Consider the following 21633-nt stretch of genomic DNA (forward strand, 5'->3'; position numbering starts at 1 on the left):
CCTCAAAATCTCTCCCTACTCCATGGTCAAAGATGACTTTCTCCAGCAAATCTGAAAAGAGATACCACTAGAACAAAAGGGGTTTAGATCAGTTAAATTACTGCTCTTGAATGGCAGAATATATGTTTAAAAATTAGCTGTTTAACAGTATTTTCCTCAAGACTTTAAATTTAGTTTTAAGCAGAAATTGTCCTTGAGAAGAATGTAAAGATAATGTTTTACCTTCAAAGTATTCTTTTTAAGTTACATGATGTTAAAGGAATACTTTAACTACTGAGTCTAGTCTTGAACAACTGTGATATAATCAAAATTATGACATCAGAGTACTACTGTAACATGCATCTTTTTTTACATTTTTTTATTTTTAGGGTTTTTTTTGCTTTTTGATGAGGCAGTCAGGGTTAAGTGACTTGCCCAGGTTCACACAGCTAGTAAGTGTCAAATGTCTGAGGCTGGATTTGAACGCAGGGCTTTCTGATTCCAAGGCCGGAGCTCCATCCACTGTGCCACTTAGCTGCCCCTGTAACATGCATCTTAAAGAGAACTCTGAGAGTGGGAGTCATTTGCCTAAGGGTGAATCAACAGAACATATATATATATTTGCAAAGCATAGTACATTTTAACAAAAAAATGTTAAAAATGTGAATATTAAGTGAAAAGAAAATATTTGCTTTCTTAATGTATTTAAAAATATATTCTTTCAGATATCTTTCTGGTAGCAAACAAGGCATTTCCCCTTCTGGCTATGCTTCTAATTCTCTGGACTTTACCACCATGACTCAGCTGACTTCTAACCTTGGTATATCTCTGTCATGACAGTGCCTAAACACTGGTAAGTGCTTGCCCAGAACCTCCATTTTGGAGATGGGCCCCAACTGGTCATGCTTCATTTCCCTTCAGGGAGTGCCTGTGATTCTCTAGGACTGTCCTTGCCCTTACTTAATCTTCTTCCCCTCCAGCTTTTCAGTACCCTTTAATGTGTAGTCTTTCCCCTTTAGAATGAAAGCTCCTTGAGGGCAGGGACTGTTTTTTCTTTTTGCTTGTATTTTTATCACCAGCACTTACCATTTACTATGTGTCTGGCTGTATAAAACCTTTATTTGCTTTACAATGAAAATCCAAGACAGAAAAATCTTTATTTATTTTTAATTTAAAATAAATGTCAATTTAAAAATTATTTTAATAAAATGTTAGACACCACAGAAGCAATAAGGTTGAAATAATACTAGAATTTACTGTTAATTCTGTTATATGTTATGAGGCAGGGATAGGAAACTCCCAGAAAACTTCCACTAATAACATGACACTTTTAGTCTTGGAGAGTTGTGTAGGGCACTAAGAGGTTAAGTGTCTTGCCCAGGGCCACACAGTTAATTATGTGTCACAGAAAGGACTTAAATCCAGATGATTCCTAGTTTGGGATCCAGTTTTCTATTCAATATGCACAATGCCTCTTAATAGGATATTTGACACTTTTATCACTGACAGAATAAAAACTCCATAGAGGACAGGATTTAGAAAGAACTGAGTTCAAATTCTGCATTTGGCTAACTTTACTAGCTAGGTCACCTCAATTTCCTCATCTGTTAAATTGGGATAATAATTGACTCATTTAATAGGGTTGTTATGAGGCTTAAATGAGATGATGTATGTAACTTTCTATTCAAACTTTAAAGCACTGTCAATTATTTATATTGTACAACTTTTCTCACCAAAACCTTGCAGGGCTATGTATTACATCTATCTTACAAATGGGGAACTGGGGTGGGGGTGGGGGGGGGAAGAGAAGATGTTAAGTGACTTGCCCATGATCATGAAGTTAATAAATGTCAGAGCTGGGATTTGAGCTTAAGTTTAGAAGATAAGAGATTCTTTATCATATTTATAAGATATATGATACAGATCAGAGGTTTAGAATTAGAACCTCCCTGGAGCTAGGACTGAGGAAGGTAATCTTCTTAGGTCCTTTACACAGGGCTCACAGACTTATCTCACATGCCCTTTTCATGATGGGGACTAAACAATACTATGGTATGGAGATGCAGACATCTCAGATCTGGCTACAACACACACAGCCAAGAAGTCTTGGTATACACTGGTATAGATAAGTAATATCTTCAAAGGATAGAGATAGGGTAGGGTATAGATATATCTATAAAGAGCACAGATATAAAGGTATAGAGAGAAGTAATGAGCAAAACTGGTTCATATTTCAGATGAAGTTTGAAGTCTTTTCATTATTCTCCCCTCAGTTCAACTCAACAAATATTAAGCATTTAATTGTGCAACAAGGTGCTGAAGTGTGAGGTAGGGAGGAAAACATGAAGATTAGTTTCTGACTTCAAAGAGGTTAGAATTGAGTGTGGAGATACAAATTTTTTTATATTTCTTTTTTTCTTATTAATTTATTTTTAGTTTTCAATATTCACTTCCACAAGATTTTGAATTCCAAATTTTCTCCCATCTCTCCCTGCCCCTCACCCCAAGAGAGCATACATTCTGATTATCCCTTCCCATAATCTGCCCTCCCCTCTATTACCTCCCCCCTTCTTTTATCCCCTTCCCCTTCAATTTTCCTGTAGGGCAGGATAGATTTCTATACCCCACTGCCTGTATATCTTATTTCCCAGTTGCATGTAAAGACAATTTTTAACATCCATTTTTAAAACTTTGAGTTCCAAATTCTCTCCCTCCTTCCTCAACCACTCTCATTGAGAAGGCAAGCAATTCCATATAGGTTATACATGTGTAGTCATACAAAACACTTCCATAATAGTCATGTTGTGAAAGACTAACTATATTTCCCTCCATCCTATCCTGCCCTCTGTTTATTCTATTCTCTCCTTTGACCCTTTCCGTCCTCAAAGGTGTTTGCTTCTGATTACCCCCTTCCCCTGAACTGCCCTCCCTTCTATCATTCCTCTCTCTTTATCTCCTTCCCCCCTATTTTCCTATAGGGTAAGATACTCAATTGAGTGTGTATGTTATTCCCTCCTTAAGTCAAATCTGATGAGAGTAAGGTTCACTCATTCCCTCTCATCTCCTGCCTCTTCCCCTCCACTGTAAAAGCTTTTTCTTGCCTCTTTTATGTGAGATAATTTACCCCATTCTACCTATCCCTTTCTTCTTCTCCCAGTACATTCCTCTCTCACTCCTTAATTTTATTTTTTTGGATATCATCCCTTCATTTTCAACTCACCCTGTGCCCTCTGTCTATATATATTCCCTCCAACTACCTTAATACTGAGAAAGGTCTCATGAGTTACAAATACCAGCTTTCTATGTAGGAATGTATACAGTTCAACTTCAATAAGTCCCTTATGATTTCTCTTTCCCATTTATCTTTTCATGCTTCTCTTGAGTCTTGTGTTTGGAAGTCAGTTTTTCTATTTAGCTCTGGCTTCTCAAGAATGCATTAAATTCCTTTAAGTCACTGAATGTCAATTTTTCCCCCTCATTGATTATATTCAGTTTTGCTGGGTAGGTGATTCTTGGTTTTAATCCTAGCTGCTTTGACCTCTGGATTATCATATTCTAAGCCCTCTGATCCCTTAATGTAGAAGCTGCTAAATCTTGAGTTATCCTGACTGTGGCTCCACCATACTCGAATTGTTTCTCTTTGGCTGCTTGCAATATTTTCTCCTTTTCCGGGGAGCTCTGGAATTTGGCTGTAATATTCCTGGGAGTTTTCCTTTTGGGATCTCTTTTAGGAGGTGATCGGTAGATTCTTTCAATTTCTATTTTATCCTCTGGTTCTAGAATATCAGGGCAGTTTTCCTTGATAATTTCTTGAAAGACAATATCTAAGCTCTTTTTTCTGATTGTGGCTTTTAGGAAGTCCAATAACTTTTAAATTATCTCTCCTGGATCTATTTTCCAGGTCAGTTGTTTTTCCAATGAGATATTTAACATTGTCTTCTATTTTTTTATTCTTTTGGTTTTGTTTATAATTGCTTGATTTCTCGTAGAGTCATTAGCTTCTATTTGCTCCATTCTAATTTTTAAGGAATTATTTTTTTCAGTGAACTTTTGAACCTCCTTTTCCATTTGGCCAATTCTGCTTTTTAAGGCATTCTTCTCACTGGCTTTTTGGACCTCTTTTGCCATTAGGGTTATTCTATTTTTATTTTATTTTAGGCTAGGCAATGGCATTAAGTGACTTGCCCAAGGGTCACACGGCTAGTAAGTATGAAGTGTCTGATGCCAGATTTGAACTCAGGTCCTCCTGACTCCAGGACCTGCGCTATATCCACTGCGCCACCTAGCTTCCCCAGGGTTAGTCTATTTTTTTAAGGTCTTATTTTCTTCAGTATTTTTGGGGGTTTCCTTTAGCCAGCTGTTGACTCATTTTTCATGATTTTCTTGCATCACTCTCATTTCTCTTCCCAATTTTTCCTTTATTTCTCTTATTTGATTTTCAAAATCCTTTTTGAGCTCTTCCATGGCTTGAGTCCAATTCATATTTTTCCCGGAGGCTTTGGATGTAGGAGTTTTGATTTTGTTGTCTTCTTCTGGTTGTATGTTTTGATCTTCTTTGTCACCAAAGTAAGATTCTGTAGTATGAGTTCTTTTCCACTGTTTGCTCATGTTCCCAGCCAATTATTTGATTTTTTAACTCTTTGTTAAGGTTAGGTTCTGCTTCCAGTGTGGAAGGTGTACTCTCCTCCCAAGCTTCTAGGGTTTTGTGTAGCTGTTTTCAGAGATACTTCCAGGGACCTGTAAATTTTCAGTTCTTCCAAGGTGGCATGATCCAAGGAGAGGTGTTTATTACTTTCCTGGCCTATGCTCTGGTCTATGAGTGACCACAAGCACTCTTTTCTGCTCTGGAACTTGGAGGAGGATTCCCTCTCCACCTCCGCCACAAGATCCACCATGCCAGTGCTCCTCCTTGCCCCAGGACTGAGAACCAGATCTAAGCATGGGCAAAGCAAGAGAATCCTGCCTTAGTGCCAGTAAAAAGATCCCTGCAATGTCCCTCTGATTAGCCACTCTATCCCCCCACCATTTGTGGGCCGAGAGCTCTGGAAGCAGCTGCCACTGCCACTGCCCTGGGCTGCAGCCGGATCATGCTCCTCTCTCACCCTGGTTCAACAAACCTTTCTAAGTTGTCTTTGGCATTTGTGGGTTGAGAAGTCTGGAAACCACCACAGCTGTCCCTGATTCAGTCCCCTGAATCTTACTCCTGGTTTGCTGCAGCCCCATCTTTGCCAGTGTGGCCCATGCTGAACTGTGCTCCTCTCTCAGCCCAGTACAACAGACCTTTCCCATCAACCATCTAGCTGTCCTGGACTGGAAATTTGTTTCACTCTGTCTTTTTGTGGGTTCTACTGCTCTCGAATTTTAGAGTCACTTTCTAGAGGTATTTGGAGGGGTTTGGGGGAGAGCTCAAGCAAGTCACTGTTTACTCCGTTATCTTAGCTCTGCCCCCAACGAGTGTGGAGATACAATTAATTTTAAAACTAAAATTAATAAAGTACCAACAAAAAACAAAACAAAAACACAAACCCAAGAAAGTAAATTAGAAAAGGCCATTATGATTTAGGTCTCTCTGGGAAAACTTCATGACCAAGGGAGTATGTGACAAGATGTCTAGAACTGACTGGTATAGAAATATATCACTGGATGGGTGAGGTGGTGACTTGGAGGGAAGAGGGAGAAAATTCTAGAGATAGGGAAGAGTATGAATAAAGGTAGGAAAGGATAAGCCATGGACAAGGGAGGATGAGTCCTTTATCAACCCATCTACAGATTATCATAAAGTCAGGAGTGAAAATTGGTCTGTATCATTCCTGTGTAGAGAAAGAGAACTTTGACATGAATAACACCACCTTGGAAACAGACCTCTATTTCAGTTAAAACAGGAAGCCACATTTTCCTTTGTCTCAATTCCTTTAAGCCCTTGTCACTCCTGTCCTTGATTTCAAGGCTAATAAAACAGGTAAGTCTTACTTCTGAAAATGTAGATTAGCTCACTTGACAAAGTTAAAATTAAAGAAAGCTAGCTGCTACTATTCCTAGGGGGAAAGAAAAGGTATATTAAACTGTTTTAAGGGGCATTCGGAGTGATTGAGTGAGTGAGACAGAGAGAGAGACAGTGAGTGAGTGAGTGTGTGTGTGTGTGTGTGTCTGTTTTTCTTAAAAGAAACCCTATTTGTATTTTCAGTCCTCATTTAATAAAGTTCAACAGGCTTGCTTATGAGCAAGATACTTATTTTATCATGATACTCCTTTCCCTTATCACATTTCGACGTTCACAGATTTAGCTGAGTGACTTGGCTTTGGATATTCAACACGTTCCCAATTCTCTCAGCCTCCTCTCCTCTGATTGGAGGGTGGGGCACTGAACTCCCAAAGCTCTCCTTTAAAGATGGCTGGAAACTGGCCTTTCCCAGCTTACTGTCCAATTTCCATCTGCAGTTCTGCTTGGTTTGAACTCTCAAGAACATCATATTCCCTGATATCTAACCACTCCACCCCCTTCTTCTACCTATTGTCTTTCTGGTTTCCTTCCGTGCGTCTTCTTCCATTAGATTTTCATTTTCTTGAAGGCAGGGATTGTCTTTTTTATTGTTATTTGTATCCCCAGTGCTTAGCACAGTGCCTGGCGCATAGGTGCTTAATAAATGTCTATTAAATTGAAGAGATTTAAAAGAGACTTTAGGTAATCGGTCCAATCCTATATTTTCAAAGATGAGGAAACTGAGGCCCAGAGAGGTTAAATGTCTTACCTAAAGTCACACAGTAAGTAGCAGAGCTGATGTATGAACACAAGTGCTTTGACTAAAAATCTAGGGCTCTTTCCAATGTACCATGCTGCCTCTCAATCATACTTTTTTTGTGTATATACCATTTTACCCTATCTTTCAATCTCTACTAAAAAACTGCAAATTTTGTAAAGTGAGTCCAGGAAATGCCATTTGATTCTTCAGTGCTCCACACAGTGTCTTACATAAATTACATGCTTAATAAATGTTTATTGAATTGAACTGAATTCAGTTTGGTTGGGACATACAGTATAGTAGAGAATCTGGAAGAAGAAAAGCTGAAAAAGAGCTTACTGTCATACTGATTGCTAAGAACAAGAAATTCTTTTAGGAATCAAAATGAAATGTAACCCAGTTCCCAAAAGGATAAGGAAGAAAGGAGATAGCCCATTCTTTAATGGGACTATGATGGATGCTGTTATTGTGAACAATGGCAACCTGAAAACATATCATATATGACAGATTTTACATACCTATGTCTTGGTGTCAGAGACAATAAAACTACTATAATGCTGTCATTAACATTTGGTCTTTAAAGTTCTATATCTTTCTAATTATTGCATAAGGATATGGTTTTGCTTTCTAGAATTATGTGGCCTCAAATGCTTCCTTGTTCTGAGAAATATAAATGAATACTGCTTGCTTTGAATACATACATTTATAGATAGCTGTATTAATAAATGCTGTATTTATCTCCTTAAAATATTTATATTTTGGAAGTTTCTCATTTTTGGAAAATGAATTAGCATTTCCTATTAAATCCCACAGAAAACTCTCTATAAGCCCTTAATAATTCCTCACTTGAGAGAATAATTCCAGATCATTCTGTTGGCTTGCCTCCCTTGCTTTTTGCTTTCACCTCTAAAAACGAGATAAGATCTCTTTTGTTTTCTCAGTAATAACCTCACGGATAACGTATTCTTACGAACCCCAACAACTCCCTGGCACCTTGCTTCACAGACAGGACCCTCCAATGTTTCTGTGATTAGTTAAACTAGAGTGATTCAAAGAACATGTCTCTCTCATATCCTCATTTACCCTTAACAAATCACTGCGCTCAAAAGATTCTCAAGTGTAGCTCTGGAAGAGGAGGCTGCAGACTATATCCTTTTCCCTACAAATTACTGTTATAGAATGTCCCAAAAGAAAGGACCATCTCTAATGGCCATCAGAGATGAGCCTTCTTCTATACAAAAGGGGAAAGCTGGGAAGTCATTTTTTGAACTGCCATATCCCCCCAATCTGTGGAACTGCTATACTAGCACCCCAATCCACATGCATATTTGGAGGACTGTAACATTCCACTCCGATCCCCTGATATCTGTGAATATAAATAGTTTTAAATAAATCTCCTTTGGATAGGTAAGTCTTGTATAAGAGTTTCCTTTCCCTCTCATTAGTGCTGACATTTGAATTACAAGACAATAACTCACATGGAGAGATATTTCACACCAAATGAAGGAATTAGAAACTAGGGAAACTTTATTTGAACTGCTAAAGTGACCCTAATTGTGTCCTATACCTTCTCTTATATGTGCTCTCTTCCTCTTCTGAATTCCTGTAACATTACCTGTACTATTCATATATCAATTATCATACATTAACTATCAAAAGCTCCCTACGGAGATAAAAATCTTGAGTCTGGTCAAATAAATACTACTGCCATCCTCATTTTTTTACCTGAATGTTTCCTCTTGGAGCTGTTCTAATTGAGTTTGTAGCTGAAGATGTCTTCGGCCAGCTGGACTGTTGGGATCTTCTATTGAATCAGATTGGTTTAATCTTTCCATTAATATCTGATTTTCTGCAAGCAAACTACTTTTTTCTTCTTGCAATGCTGCAACCTATTAAAGTGAAAAGGAAGACAGATATAAATTTCAAATGCAGCATCATTATGATAATACGGTGAGTAGACTGAAGACTATGTCATATGAGGATAGATTGAATGAACAAGGGATATTGGTCCAGGAGAAGAATACATTTAAGAGGGGATATGATAGCTGTCTTTGTAAAGAAACTGAAACTGAGAGGTTAAATAATTTGTCCAAGGTCACACACCCAGTTATTGTTAATGAGGTCCAACCTGGATCTGAACTTGAGTCTTCACTAAATTTAAAGCGTCTTCCATTATACTACATGGCTATTTGAGTTACTCTTTGACTCTCTGCTGGCATTGTAAAGGCTTGGACATGTTAGGAAGTTGCGATTTTTTTTTTTTTGGCTAAGCAATGGGGTTAAGTGACTTGCCCAGGGTCCCACAGCTAGTATCATGTCTGAGACCACATTTGAACTCATGTCCTCCTGACTCCAGGGCTGGTGCTCTATCCATCGCACCACTTAGCTGCCCCACTATATGGTTATTTGAAGACCACTAATGAAGCTATTTCATTCATCACTACTGCAGTAGCATTAATTACCAGTAATGCTGAGATTAACTTTGAAGATCAGTGTAAATGGAGTAGTTCAGTTAGTGTAGCGGCAGCCATGTGGCTTGGTGGACAGAGTGCTAGACTTGGAATCAGGAAGACCTGAGTTCAAGTCATGTCTCAGAAAATTTATTAGCTATGTGAATGTAGGCAAGTCATTTAGCCTTCCTAGGTTTTAGTTTCCTTACCTGCAAAATGGGAATAATAACCCATATATCTTAGGGTTACTGTGAGAGTGAAATGAGATAATATGTTTGAAGTACTACATAAATGGTAGCTATTACTATTATTTTAAATCTCAGTGGAAAAAGTGGAATGAGGGATACTACACACACACACACACACGCACGCACGCACGCATGCACTCCTTACAACTATGTAAACAATTGTGAGGAATATGTGCACTGGATGAATACCCTGTGGAAGATTTAGACATGAGTCACATGCAGTGAGAAAGCATGGGGAAAGAGCCTGCAATCTATCCATATGAACATATGATATAGAATCACGACCAAGTCTGCATACTTATATATATAACTTTTTATTGGGTAACTAAATAAGCAGAATACAAGGTGGAGAGGATTTCATTCCACTGAAGCAGAAATTCCTTATCCCAGGGAAGCAAAGGAAAAAAGCACATTACACAGGCTTAAGACTGCCAATCATAGTGTCTCAAAGTTGGAAGAGACGTTAGAAGTCAGGTAGTCAAACCTAATCCTGAATGAGAAACTCTTCTACGACATACACAAGTGGTTCCTGAGGCTATGCTTAATGGCCTCCAGTGAGAACGCTAGAGAGAGAGAACCCATGACCCCCTGAGATAGCACAGTCTATTTCTGGATGCCTCTACTTGTTAGGAAGTTTTTTCTAACATCAAACCTAAAGCAAACTTTTAGCGACTTCTACCCAATGTTCATTAGGGTTAATTTAAAGTGTTGCCACAATCTTCTCACAAAAGCTGATGGTATACCCCCCAGTAGACTCCTTACCTGCATGTCTAATTCATGGCACCTCTGTGCAATCTCTTCTTTTGCTGCCAAAGCTTCATTCAGTTCCTCTGTAGTTTTCTTCAACTAGTTAAACACACAGATGAAAAAAAAATACATATTCAATAATTAGACAGAATCAAATGGAATAAATTGTGGGATGCAAAACAGTCTTCTACAAGAAATGTTTTCCTCCCCATTTCTAAAATTAAACCAATTCTTTGCAATAATCAAAAGAATTTCTAAGTTTAATTATTTTATTTAGGATTAAGTCTCATTTTTTTCCTACCCTCAATCTTATATCAACTTTCTAATGAATCTTTTTTGTATCAAAATCATTTAGATCTCAATTTGCTTTTACTCTGATAATAAAATCATAATAGGACATTTCTGAATTATGCTTCATATTTACTTACACTGCAGCTAAGTCAAAACTACAAAAATAAAATTATACTAAAGGCATTTTATTCTATCCACCCAAGTATCTGTGGAAGCATAGCCATGTACTCAACTTTCAAACAAAACACGAGAAACTGTCTAAAATGTAGGAATATCAACAATAGCTCAAGTTCACATTATAAAATCAAGCTTACAATGTGTGTATTTTCTTTAAAGAAACATTCAGAATATGATGAAGAAAAAGACAATGAAGACAGGAAGACCTACGGATAGGAAGCAGAAGACAAGGAGAAGACAGAAAAGCAAATCATAGCTAATTCCACCTCTACCTAAGTCGACTACTTTGCCCTTCTGACTTTTCTTGCCTATTCCAAAGGTGCTAAGCGTTTTCAAATAATGTAAAACAAAGAATTTTGTTATAATGTTTGTTTGTTTAGAACTTATTAAAGATTTCAGACCCTAGCTCCAACTTGGAACATCTTGGGGTGAGAATGTGATTAGCAAAGGAAACACCTTCCTTTACTGACAAAGCAGTAAAATACTCAAGCATATGAATGTCCGCTATTTCTTTGTATAGATATAAAACAAGTCAGAAGGACCTGAGTTTAAATTCTATCTCAGTCACTATCTCTGTGAAGCTGTGCAAGGCATTTACTTTGTTCTGTACTTTTTTAATCTATAAAATGGTGATAATGATAATACTTGCCTCACAAGGTTGTGGTGAGGATCAAATAAGATAATATAAAGTGCTTTAAAAATGCTATTATCATTATCCTTTGAGATTAAGAACTTGGCTAGATATTGCTAGAATTTTTTAAAAGCCTCTTATTATTTCTTAGAGCTTAAAAGTAGAGCCAACCTCTCTGTGCTTCATTTCTTTCTATCTCTCTCTCTCTCTCTTTTTATTTTTGGGGAGGGGGGGAGGGCAGGCTATTGGGGTTAAGTGACTTGCCCAGGGTCTCAAAGCTATTAAGTGTCTGAGGCCAAATTTGAACTCAGGTCCTCCTGACTCCAGAGCTGGTATTCTATCCACTTCACCATTTAGCTGTCTCATGCTTCATTTTTTCAAAGGAGGAAATCATTGATCTCTGGAAAGTGTTTAATCCTATTTTATTAATGAAAGAATCCTCCAATTTGTTGTCAAATCTTGAAATTTCTTTCTTGACAACATCTTAGGTGGGTTCCCTTCTCTACTCACACAGTTACCACCTTACTTCAGGACATAACTACCTCTCCCCTGCATTATTTCATTAGTCTTCTAACTGGTTTCCTTGTTTCAAGTCTCTCCCCACCCTAATTCTTGCTCCACTTAGCTATTATTTTCCTCAAGTGTAGGTCTGACCATGTCACTATTTAATAAAATCCAGGGGCTCCCTATAACCTAAAAGATTAAATATAAAATCCTGTGGCATATAAAATCCCTCACACCAAAATGCTCTCCCTTCTGCCACTTAATTTCCCTGGTTTTTCTTAAAACTCAGCTTAAATTCCTCTTGCAGAAGGTCTTTGTGGCACTACTTCTCCTTCCCCAGCTGAGAGTGCCTTGCTCTCTGAGCCTCTCTGCCCTCCCAAGTGAATTCTAGCCTAACTGATCTTCTCTGTTCCCTATTACCTTGAACTTATTTGCTCCTCACCTCAGATCTCACAGAATTCCTTTCATCCCTCAAGACATAGCTCAAACATTACTTTCGATATGAAGTCATTTCTGATGCTCTTAACTGTTAGCACCCACCTTCTCAAGTTGTCTTATTTAGCCACATTTTTATTTTCTTGAAATTTATTCAGTACATACTTGGAAGCTCTTTGTGAATAGGGATTGCTTGATGTTTCACTTAATGTCCTCAAATGATTAGCACAGTGCCTGGGACACAGTAGATACTTAATACATGCTTGTTGACTGATTCACTCTGTGTGCTTCCCAGTAGCTGAAATGCTTTTGGTTTTCCATCACCCCACCACCCCAGGTACTTCCCCTATACTTTTCAGTTTCCTTTGGTGTAACTCCTCTACCATTAGATTGTAAATTCCTCGAGGGCAGGCAGGGGCTTCACTCTTGTATATGTACCTGTGTCCCCAGCACTTAGTACAGTAACTGGCACATAGAGGACACTTAATAAATAAAACAATGACTACTGACTATATATCTTCTAAATACCTATTTATGTTTTCTTTCCCTAATCAGAAGGTGAACTCCTTAAGAACAGGGACTGTTTTGCCTTTCTTTGTATCCCCAGGGCTTAGCAGAGTGCTTGGTACATAGTAAATACTTAATAATGCTTTTTGACTAACTCAGCTATTCTCTGAAACTTTACCCAAGTTAGGAATAAATTACTCTATTTTTCACTTAACTGCCTTCACCTCAGACTTCACAATACAGATCTTCCTTCTGTGTCTCTCTTAATATACTTAGCACACAATATCTAATATAGCATAAGTAGCTGTGTTGTATTCCCCTACTAGACTATAAATTCTACAAAGACAGATTCTATCTTGTCTAAACTGTCCACTTCCCCCAGTTCCCAGTACAATGGTCTGCACATAGCAGACATCACCTCACCTTTAGAGGCCTGTTTCCTCATTTATAAAAGGAGAGGATTGCAATGAGGATTCTGAAGGTCCCTTCAATTAGTAAACTTTTTATGATTCTCACTCAAATGGGTCTGTTATCAAACCTATCTGGAAGTTCCCTCCAGCTTTGCAGGTCACAACCCACCTGTGCCGGCTCATCCATTCCATCTCTTTCCCTGCCCTTCTATGAGGTCATCAGAGGGAGGTCACCTGAGGTGCTAGAGGCAATTCTTGACTCTTCTGACATTTTGATGAAACCAGTGGAACAACTTGGCTACACACTTGACATCTTTCATTTTTTCCATGTAGGCTCCTTTCATTAAATTCTTTGATACTGTTCTTTAATCCTTTTCTCTTGGGTGATTCTCATTTGTTATATATTGTCATGCCCTTCTAATCTCCATGACCTCTCCATTACTTTCTGTGACACAGTTTTTATTCTTTGGAGCCTGTTGCATTTTATGCCTTGTTTCCATATAGTGACACCAATAAAATGTTAATATTAAAAGACAGGTCTTTGCTTTCATGGGAAGCTTGGGATCAGTAAAAATATTTGCAATTTATCCAAAGCAACCCAAAAGCAATGCCTTTGAGGAAATGAGGAAGGAAAGAATTTGTTTTCACCTAGATAATGACATATCCACTGGTGGCACAGTTAGCACAGGATATAGTGCCAGACCTGAAGTCAAGAAGACTCCTCTTCCTGAGTTCACATCCAGCCTTAGACACTCACTAGTCATGCAACCCTGGGCAAGTCACTTAACCCTGTTTGCCTCAGTTTCTTCATCTGTAAAATGAGTTGGAAAAGGAAATGGCAAACCACTCCAGGATATTTGCCAAGAAAAACCCAAATGGGGTCACAAAGAATCAGACATGACTGAAAACAGTTATAACAACAAAGATAAAGACATGAAACAGTTGTGCTCTGAGAAATAAGAACAAAGCCTCTAAGTTTCTTGTTCCTATATCTTTCATTAGCTATATAGGCCAGTACTTTCCAATTCTTTTCTTTTGTGGTCATGCTTGCAAATTTCAAACACCATATGAGAATAAGAATTGTCTGTTTCCATAATTACAAACATTAAATTAAGACAGAATGCTGAATGCTTGAGGGAGATAGGTCTTTGAAAGGAAGACAGCTAGTATAATAATACAAAATCCAGCTCCCATAAAAGGCTATTTGGGGAAGAAGTACCTAAATTAGATGTGACTGAGTTTCTAAGCTATAAGTGAACATTATGTTGCATTTTGGTTTGGGAGAGTACCCAAAGAGGCCAATTAACTAGAGATCAAGGCAAAGAGAAAGGAGGAATATAGAGCAGGTTCTACTCAGCATTAAGGAAAGACCAACTTATTGAGAGAAACAAGTAAGCTTTAGGCAATATCACGTTTGAGAAATATTGCCTTCATCTTTTTACTCAGTTTACTAACTATACTTTTATGATTTTCATGAGTAAATGGAAAATTATTTTTAAAAATTTTTTTCCCTAAAGTTGAGCAACCATAACTGGTTTCTAAGTCTGAGTCTTAACCTCATATCTAACAGCCAGCAAAGTTCTAAAATCACCAGCTCACTTTTAGAAGGTGACTTGGGAATGTTTCCTTGCATTTCTGAAGGAGCTATTGGATCCCTTTTCCTTATGATCAGGTAAGCTGTAATGTGAAAAGCAAAATTCACAAGTGGAAAAAAAAGGTTAAGCAAGAACCGAAAATAAATATATTTTCAAAGAAAAGGCTGAACCTCACATTTGCCATTCAATGTGATGTCCAATTAATTCATAATAACTAGTATTAATATAATGCATTAAGGTTCGCAAATATTATCTTATTTTAAATTCACAACAACCCGTGGAAGTAAGTGCTATTATCACTTCCATTTTACAGATGAGGAAAATCAAGCACAGAGAGATTCAGTGATTTGCCCAAGGTCACACAGCTAGTTAAGTGTCTGAGGCTGGATTTTGAATGAGGTCTTCATTACTCCAAGTCCAGCACTCTATACACTGTGCTAACTAGCTGCCAATTAAAATAGACTATCTAACCAAGAGAATAAATTAAACATTTAACACAAAAAGCACATGTACACAAACACACACATAACACACCCTGCACAAGGCTAACAAGTACAAAATGAACCAAATGATAGAGAAGTTATACCTATTTTTGCATCAAAAACTAAATGGCTAATATATTACATCTATAAAATAAAGCTCTCAAGAAAGACAGATTTAGTTTCTGAGAGTGAGGCTGGGGGCCTGCAAGTGCTCTCAAAGTGATGTGATCTGATGGGAGTTCTGTACTCAGTTCTCCTGGCAAGTTCCTGACCCAGATTTAGGTCTTTCTGCTTGTCCTTGTTTGGGAGTTTCAGTAGACTGCTTTTGTACTCAGTCAGTATTAGCCTGTGAGGCAGCTCAGCAGGTTCAGTGACTAAACTACTGGCTCTCCTGCCCTGGCTGTTTAACTACAGGCTTATATGCTGGGCTAAAGGATAGAACTAAGGGTCACCACTCCTGGGATCAGAGTCACACAGCTATAGTTTGCTTCCAGAACTCATTTCTTTCCCAGGAATATTACTGCCAAATTCCAGAGTTCCCAGGTAAAGAAGAAAATATTACAAGCATCTAGAAAAAAACAATTCAAGTATAGTGGAGCCACAGTCAGGATAACTCAAGATTTAGCAGCTTCTATATTAAGGGATCAGAGGGCTGAGAATATGATAATCCAGAGGTCAAAGCAGCTAGGATTAAAACCAAGAATCACCTACCCAGCAAAACTAAATGTAATCAATGAGGGGGAAAAATTGACATTCAGTGACTTAAAGGAATTTAATGCATTCTTGAGAAGCCAGAGCGAAATAGAAAAACTGACTTCCAAACACAAGACTCAAGAGAAGCATGAAAAGAGAAATAGGAAAGAGAAATCATAAGGGACTTATTAAAATTGAACTGTATGCATTCCTACATAGAAAGTTGATATTTGTAACTCATGAGACCTTTCTCAGTATTAAGGTAGTTGGAGGGAATATATATAGACAGAGGGCACAGGGTGAGTTGAAAATGAAGGGATGATATCCAAAAAAATAAAATTAAGGAGTGAGAGAGAGGAATGTACTGGGAGAAGAAGAAAGGGATAGGTAGAATGGGGTAAATTATCTCACATAAAAGAGGCAAGAAAAAGCTTTTACAGTGGAGGGGAAGGGGGGGAGATGAGAGGGAATGAGTGAACCTTACTCTCATCAGATTTGACTTAAGGAGGGAATAACATACACACTCAGTTGAGTATCTTACCCTATAGGAAAATAAGGGGGAAGGAGATAAAGAGAGAGGAATGATAGAAGGGAGGGCAGTTCAGGGGAAGGGGATAATCAGAAGCAAACACCTTTGAGGAGGGAAAGGGTCAAAGGAGAGAATAGAATAAACAGAGGACAGGATAGGATGGAGGGAAATATAGTTAGTCTTTCACAACATGACTATTATGGAAGTGTTTTGTATGACTACACATGAATAACCTATATAGAATTGCTTGCCTTCTCAATGAGAGTGGTTGAGGAAGGAGGGAGAGAATTTGGAACTCAAAGTTTTAAAAATGAATGTTAAAAATTGCTTTTATATGCAAATGGGAAATAAGATACACAGGTGATGGGGTATGGAAATCTATCCTGCCCTAGAGGAAAATAGAAGGGGAAGGGGTGGGATAGAAGGAAGGGCAGATTGTGGGAAGGGGTAATCAGAATGTATGCTGTCTTGGGGTGGGGGGAGGGGAGAGATGGGGAGAAAATTTTGGAATTCAAAATCTTGTGGAAGTAAATGCTGAAAACTAAAAATTAATTAAAATAATTTTAAATAAAATTTAGAAAATTAAAAAAAAAATTAGAGCTGGCCAAATGGAATATAATGACCCTATGAAACATCAGGAAATAATAAAACAAAATCCAAAAAAAGGAAAAAAAAAGAAGAAAATGTGAAGTATGTCATAGGAAAAACAACTGACCTGGAAAACAGATCAAGGAGAGAGAATTTAAGCATTATTGGAATACTTAGAAATCATAAACAAAAAAAGAACTTGAGACATAATTTTTCAAGAAATCACTAAAGGAAACTGCATAGATCTCTCAGGCAAAGTAGAAATTGAAAGAATATGCCAGTCACCTCCTGAAACCTCAAAATAAGTTTGTTTGTTTTTTCCCTCAAGAAAAATAATTGCCAAAATCCAGAGCTCTTATCAGTTCAAAGAAAAACTTAGGCAAGGAGCCAGAACAATTCAAGTACCAAGTAGTGAACATCAGGCTAACACAAGATTTAGCAGCCACGACTATATATGAGTAGAGAGCTTGGAACACAGTATTCCAAAAGGCAAAAGATCTAGACTTAGAACCAAGAATAACCTACCCAGCAAAATGGAATTTTAATCCTACAGGAGAAAAAAATGGAACTTGAATCATTAACAAAATGGACAACTTGCAAGCATTCCTGATGAAAAGACAAGAATTGAGTAAAAAATAAATATACAAATAGGAGTCAAGAAAAAATTAAAAGGTAAATGTGAGTGAGAAGTAGTAAGTGACTAAACAAGGTTAAACTGTTTACATTCTTATATGAGTAGATGATGCATGTAGCTCCACAGAACTCTATCATCATCAGGGGTTATGGGGGGAGTCTAATTGGACAAAACGCCTTTGAATGACTGATATATTTTGATGAACTGAAAAAGAAGAATGTAAAGAGTAGGGAAGAGGAACACGTTGGGAGAAGGAGGAAGGGAAAGGGAGAATGGAGGAAATAATCTCACATAAATAGGGTGTGTAAAGAGGAATTTATACAAGAGATGGTAATAGGGGGAACAGGCAACACTTGACCTCACTCTTATGTGAACTGTTTAAAGGAGGGAAGAATATATGGGCAAAAGGAAAAGGGAGAAGGGGTAAAAAGAACAGATTAAAGGAGTCAGAAGCAAAATAGACTCTTGAAGAGAGAGGAGGAAAAAGAGAGAAGGAAAAGTGTAAGAGAATAGGATGGAGGGAAACACACAGTTAGCAATGATACGAATTCACTTATAAAATGGAAGAGAATAGCCAAATGGATTAGAAAACAGAATCCAACAATATGCTGTATATAAGAAACACACCTGAAGGATATACATAATTAAATTAAGGGGCTGCAAGTAGAATCTATTATACATCAGGTGAAGTTAAAAAAGCAAGACGCAGCAATCATGATTTCAGACAAAGTAAAAGCAAAAACTGACCTAATTAAAAAAGATAAACAAGGAAATTTCATTTTGTTAAAAGGCACCATATAAAAATGAATATTGATATTAAATTAATATCAATATTATGACAAACACTAGCAATATAATCAATATCATATTTATATCAATATTCTCAATTAACATAAATATTAATATTAAACACATATGTACCAAATGGTATAGCATTTAAATTCTTAAAGGAAAAGCTAAATGAGTTGTGAGAATAAAAAGACAGTAAAACTATAATAGTGAGGGCCTCAATTTGTTTCTCTCAGACTTAAACAAATAAACGCCTTTACTTACAGAAACACACTAACTAGTAAACTGAACTAGTAGTCTTGTCACTCAGCAACTTTTCAAAAGCTTAGATTTTTGACATCATTTTAGGCTGTTTTTTAAGATTTCTAATCTCTCTTGGTTCAATTATTCCCTTAGTTTTCTTAGGAGTGACAACACAAGCCTTTAGTAAAAATGAATTATAGTCTGTATAGAGAAGTAATATTTTAAAATCCACCTTAAATATAGTTCATTATTATTTGAGAATTTAAGGGGGAATTCTACTAATCATCTTGAAATGACCAGGGACACAACCTTAGAAAACCAGGTATGGGGATCACTACTCTAAAGTGAGGTGCTCAAATGACCACAATGAAGCAATTTGAACAAAATGCAATCAATAATTTAAAAAAAAAGTTTTCCTTTTTTTTTAAACAATGAAAGTGGAAAGCAAGATGATTGTAGAAAATTTTTTTTTCTTTAATCAGGTTGCTATTCCTATCATCTGTAAATTATGAGCTTTATTTATGTAGTTTTAAAATTAGATTTACTCTCACATACAAGGCTTTTCTTATCCCATATATAGCTAACAGACCATTTCCAAATGCATTCCTGATTCAATAACTTTCTCTTAGGTAAAGAAATAGTCAACTAATCCCTTTCTGTGGTCCAATGTAGAATTTTTTACATGACTTTGATGAGCTCCTGATTTATATGGCAGTCAGTGAAACCTGATGAAGTATTTTTCCAACAAACTGTCAATTTTTAATCTCAATTCAAAAGTACTGAACTATTTATGGTAACAAGCTTGGTTCTCATGAATTTATAAAGAAGTTTCTTGAATGCCCATAAATATTGGACTGCCATGTAATCATGGTACAATGCACAAATATCCTGGTAAGAACCATGTCTCTATATCACAAAAGAGCTGGAAAGAATATGGAAAATGTTCTTTGAAATAATATGTTAATATTTCGTCACTCTAGAGATTAGAGATACTCTAAAGGGGTAGCCATGTCTTCTTGAACAGACCCATTCAGGTGAGATTTCTGCTTAAAAAAGTTCTTCTGAGTTAATTCTTGGGTATGGCATTGTTCATATCACTCAGTAGTTCTTTGTTATAATTTAAAAGGCAAGACTTTAATAATCTTCATTAACACTGAAAAAGAAGGCATCTGCTTCAGTAGAGTTCATTATTTTCTTTTCCTCAGTGCTTCTACAAGTTTATTTTTTCTTTCAACAGATATTTTGCTGGCTTATGCTATGTTACCCTTCATCTCCTCAGATCCTCCATTTTAAAAACAAGAACTATAAAACTTTGTCAGAGCTACTAAGAGATGTCATTAGAAAACTGATGTTCTAAAGAGTTATCTGAAATGCTAAGGTACAATATTATACATATTTCATGAATTTGCAAACTTCTGTCAGTTGGAACCCCAAAAGCTTGACTCCAGGGAGAACTCAAGTTAGTGGATTCTTGATGTACCTTCTTTGATACTTAAGGAGATTATCCTTGAACATATCAATTTATATAGTTATAAGTTATAGTTGCTCACAGCTACCTTACTTAAGCTAGTTTATCAAGGTTTTCAATGTCTGCTAGTTGATAGGAAATGATGAATGTCTTCTCAGTCATACTGTAGTTTTCAGTACTGTCATTCTGAATAACTAGAAACTAAGTAGTTGATGTCAGAACAGGATTTTCAGTAACCATACTTGAGTATATTATTTGATATTCTCTGAAGGCATTTTTGATCCACTTTTTGAGAAATTTGGGAGATAAGAGAGTTGTGCTTCACTGCCAAACCCAATAGTTTGAAGAGTATCTTTTGTACATCTCACATCCAAACTAATCATGATGATGCTTCAAGAACATCAGATGTTCTTGATGGTGTCTCTGGTTACAGACATCTTTTGTACAAGTATATGTCTTCAAGCCACTGAGATGCATCTGCTCCCATATTCTACAAAAGACAGGGAAGACAAAAACAAAAAACAAAACAAAAAAACAGAAAAAACAAAAAACGCAATCCAAAAACAACACTCAAAAAAATCTACCTACAGGACCAAAAATACAATGCCAAAGAGGACTATGAAAAGTGTCTTAAAGACAAATAAAAAAACTTCAAAACATCAATGAAAATCAAATAAGGCAGTCCTGAAAATGCATGTTCCACAAAAGAAGGAAAAAAATTATGAAAAAAAAAAGTTTCCAAACTACAAGGGGAAACACTGAAATAACAAATAAGAATTCACTAGGAATGTTGATGAGTGTCTATAAATATTCTCACCACACTAAAGAGCAACAATCCTTATGATCAAAAGAAAAGAGCTCCTGGAGGTAGCAGGGATGACTAGGCTAAGGTGACCATGACCACTGTCAGATAATTTATAGTGAGAATTCGTGTTCAGATACAGGCTAGACTAGAAGGCATCTGACATATCTTCCAATAAGATTCTGATTTTATGACTAAAAGCTAAATACTCAAATATATAAACTTAAGAGTCACAACACCTTTTGGAAGAAAGTTTAATTTAAATTTTAAAAAATTTAATTTCAATGAGATGTGATCACAATGCTCTTTGGAAGCAGATAAAAAGTTTTTTGTCCATTTAGAATACTGCAAAATCATTTCAGGAACATAAATTCCCTTCTTTAATCCTTGCATTTCCCTCCTATTTGTCTTGGTTTAGATTTATACCACAGAGAAATTATGGCAGTATTAAATCAAGCGACTTGGAATGAGTTCACTTCAAAGTGTGCTGTTTTGTTCTTGATATCTGCACAGTGGAACAATCCATCAATATTTTCTTGGCAATAGTTATGTTCTACAAACAAGCCCTTACACCACATGTTCCTTTGCGGTTTGGGGGTGGGATGGGACTAGGAGGATGATACTGAAACCGTAGGATCTGAATTAAATGGCTTAGAAATCCCTAGGAAAAAAAATCTATCTTGGTCCTTTA

The 21633-nt window shown here is 36.8% G+C and overlaps 1 protein-coding gene across 2 annotated transcripts in view; it reads right to left on the reverse strand.

The window, feature by feature from the left end:
* HOOK3 (hook microtubule tethering protein 3) overlaps nt 1-21633 on the reverse strand; it is a 109848-nt gene that overhangs the window by 36388 nt on the left and 51827 nt on the right. For both annotated transcript variants that reach the window (XM_027865469.1, XM_027865468.1), the window contains exons 8-9: nt 10180-10263; nt 8445-8608 (exon numbers count right to left, since the gene is read on the reverse strand). In XM_027865469.1, the coding sequence (XP_027721270.1) occupies nt 8445-8608; nt 10180-10263 (248 nt within the window). The remainder of the gene's footprint in view (nt 1-8444; nt 8609-10179; nt 10264-21633) is intronic.

Source organism: Vombatus ursinus, unplaced genomic scaffold (genome assembly GCF_900497805.2).
Source record: "Vombatus ursinus unplaced genomic scaffold, bare-nosed wombat genome assembly UNPS02014778.1, whole genome shotgun sequence".
NCBI lineage: Eukaryota > Metazoa > Chordata > Mammalia > Diprotodontia > Vombatidae > Vombatus > Vombatus ursinus.